Source organism: Lepisma saccharinum (genome assembly GCF_977018435.1).
Source record: "Lepisma saccharinum chromosome 15 unlocalized genomic scaffold, izLepSacc3.1 SUPER_15_unloc_1, whole genome shotgun sequence".
NCBI lineage: Eukaryota > Metazoa > Arthropoda > Insecta > Zygentoma > Lepismatidae > Lepisma > Lepisma saccharinum.
In genome coordinates this window covers 1,888,225-1,889,979 of record NW_028142892.1, presented here as the reverse complement: position 1 = coordinate 1,889,979, position 1,755 = coordinate 1,888,225, and the positions used below count along the sequence as shown (strand labels likewise).

The 1,755-nt window shown below is 43.2% G+C and overlaps 1 protein-coding gene across 1 annotated transcript; it reads left to right on the top strand.

Annotated features, from left to right (window-relative positions):
* Positions 1–594: 594 nt before the first annotated feature.
* LOC145982229 (uncharacterized) lies at positions 595–1,494 on the top strand. Its single transcript, XM_083115799.1, has one exon. It carries the CDS (start codon positions 595–597, stop codon positions 1,492–1,494), a length of 900 nt encoding a protein of 299 aa, XP_082971925.1.
* Positions 1,495–1,755: the final 261 nt, after the last annotated feature.

Sequence of the window (1,755 nt, the reverse complement as noted above, 5' to 3'; positions counted from 1 at the left end):
ACAATGACTTGGAGCCAGTACGGTCGAATCTGCAACTGTCTTTCCGCGCGCGGACTTTTGAACGCTGTGATTTACTGTTTTGGTTGTGGCTATTGGAGTAGCAATATTTGGCATATCCGTGTGCACAATGGAAGCTGAGAATAGGAAGCGTTGTGTTTTACACAAGCAAGCACGTGAGATCGTGTACAACGTGTACAATTACTTTAAAATCGAGGTCGAGCAGAAAACGATTGTGGAGGGCGAAGCTGAGTGCCATGTTGCCAGACCTCAAGAAAGGACTGCCGCGGCGTGCGGGGTAAATTTGCGTTCAGTGCAGAGAATTGTGAGCGAGGGGAAAAAATCTGTTCGTGCAAGTGGGACTGCTGTATTTCGATCACCAGGCAAAAATCCTCGCCGCGAAAAGCCTGTTACCGATATTGATGCATATTACGCAGGGAAGTTTTGAACATGTACAAAAATGATGAATTTCCTACATCATTGAAACTCGCAAAGAAAATGAAGGCGCAATGTAAATTTGTTGGAAGCCGATGGTCAATGCTGCGTATTCTAAAGAGCATGGGGTTTAAATATAGAAAATGCAATGATGGACGGAAGATGTTAATGGAAAGGACGGACATCGTAGCTGCGAGAGCTGCATTCTTGCGAAAGATGCATTGCATCAAACAAGAAGGAAAATCACCTGTTTTCTACCTCGATGAAACGTGGGTTAACCTGAACCACACACGAAAAACAGAAATAAACGATGATGGTACGGGTGGCCTAAAAGTTCCTGTAGGAAAGGGGGGGCGTCTGATTGTTTGCCACGTTGGCTCTGCAAACACCGGCTTCCTTCCAGATTGCAAATTGATTTTCAGAGCAAATTCGAAAAGCACATCTACCGATTACCACAATGAAATGACTGGTGCTGTTTTTAAGCAGTGGTTTGAAGAAAAATTAATTCCGAACCTTCCTCCAAATTCCACTATAGTTATGGATAATGCCAGCGTACACTCTGTAGAGTTAAATAAGGCCCCAACAACAAATACCAGGAAAGCAGAAATAATATCGTGGCTGGAAAAACACAATATTCCCCACGCATCTTCGCAAACCAGAGCAGAGCTTTTACTTTTCGTCAGGGATCACAAGCCGACGTCGAAATCATACGAAGTGGATACACTTGCAAGAGGATTCGGCCACCAAGTTGTGCGTCTGGCCCCGTACCATTGCCATTACAACCCCATCGAATTAATCTGGGCGCAAGTGAAATCTTACGTTGCAGAAAATAAAAACAACACTTTTAAAATGGCTGATGTCGAAAATTTGACGCACGAGGCTGTAGCGAACGTGCCAGTTTCTGCCTGGGATAAATGTGTGCAACATGCAGAACGTCTGCAAGAAGAGGATTATCACCGTGAAATCTCTCGAGACAGCATCATGGAGCCCTTCGTTATCAACCTCCAGGACTCCGACTATGAAGACACTGAGGGTGAAAATGAATCTTCTGAATCTGAGTAAAATCGCAGGTATGTATCTTCAGTTGCCGCATTCTTATCCAATTCATTTCTGTTTTGCGATTTCATTTGTATGTTTATAATTGTAGTATCTATGGAGACAATAATGCTTCGATTTCTTCGCTTAATGTCAAACGAAAGTAGTATCGATCTGCGCCAGTGGCTGTTTGTGCCCTCGGGCGTTTAATATTCGCAATTCATTTGCACGTACTTATAACTAATTTGCACGTACTTATAACTAATTTGCACGTACTTAGAACTAATT

Bases quoted from the DNA above. Each gene is read 5' to 3' on its own strand.
- LOC145982229 (XM_083115799.1), top strand. From the start codon at position 595: ATGTTAATGGAAAGGACGGACATCGTAGCTGCGAGAGCTGCATTCTTG.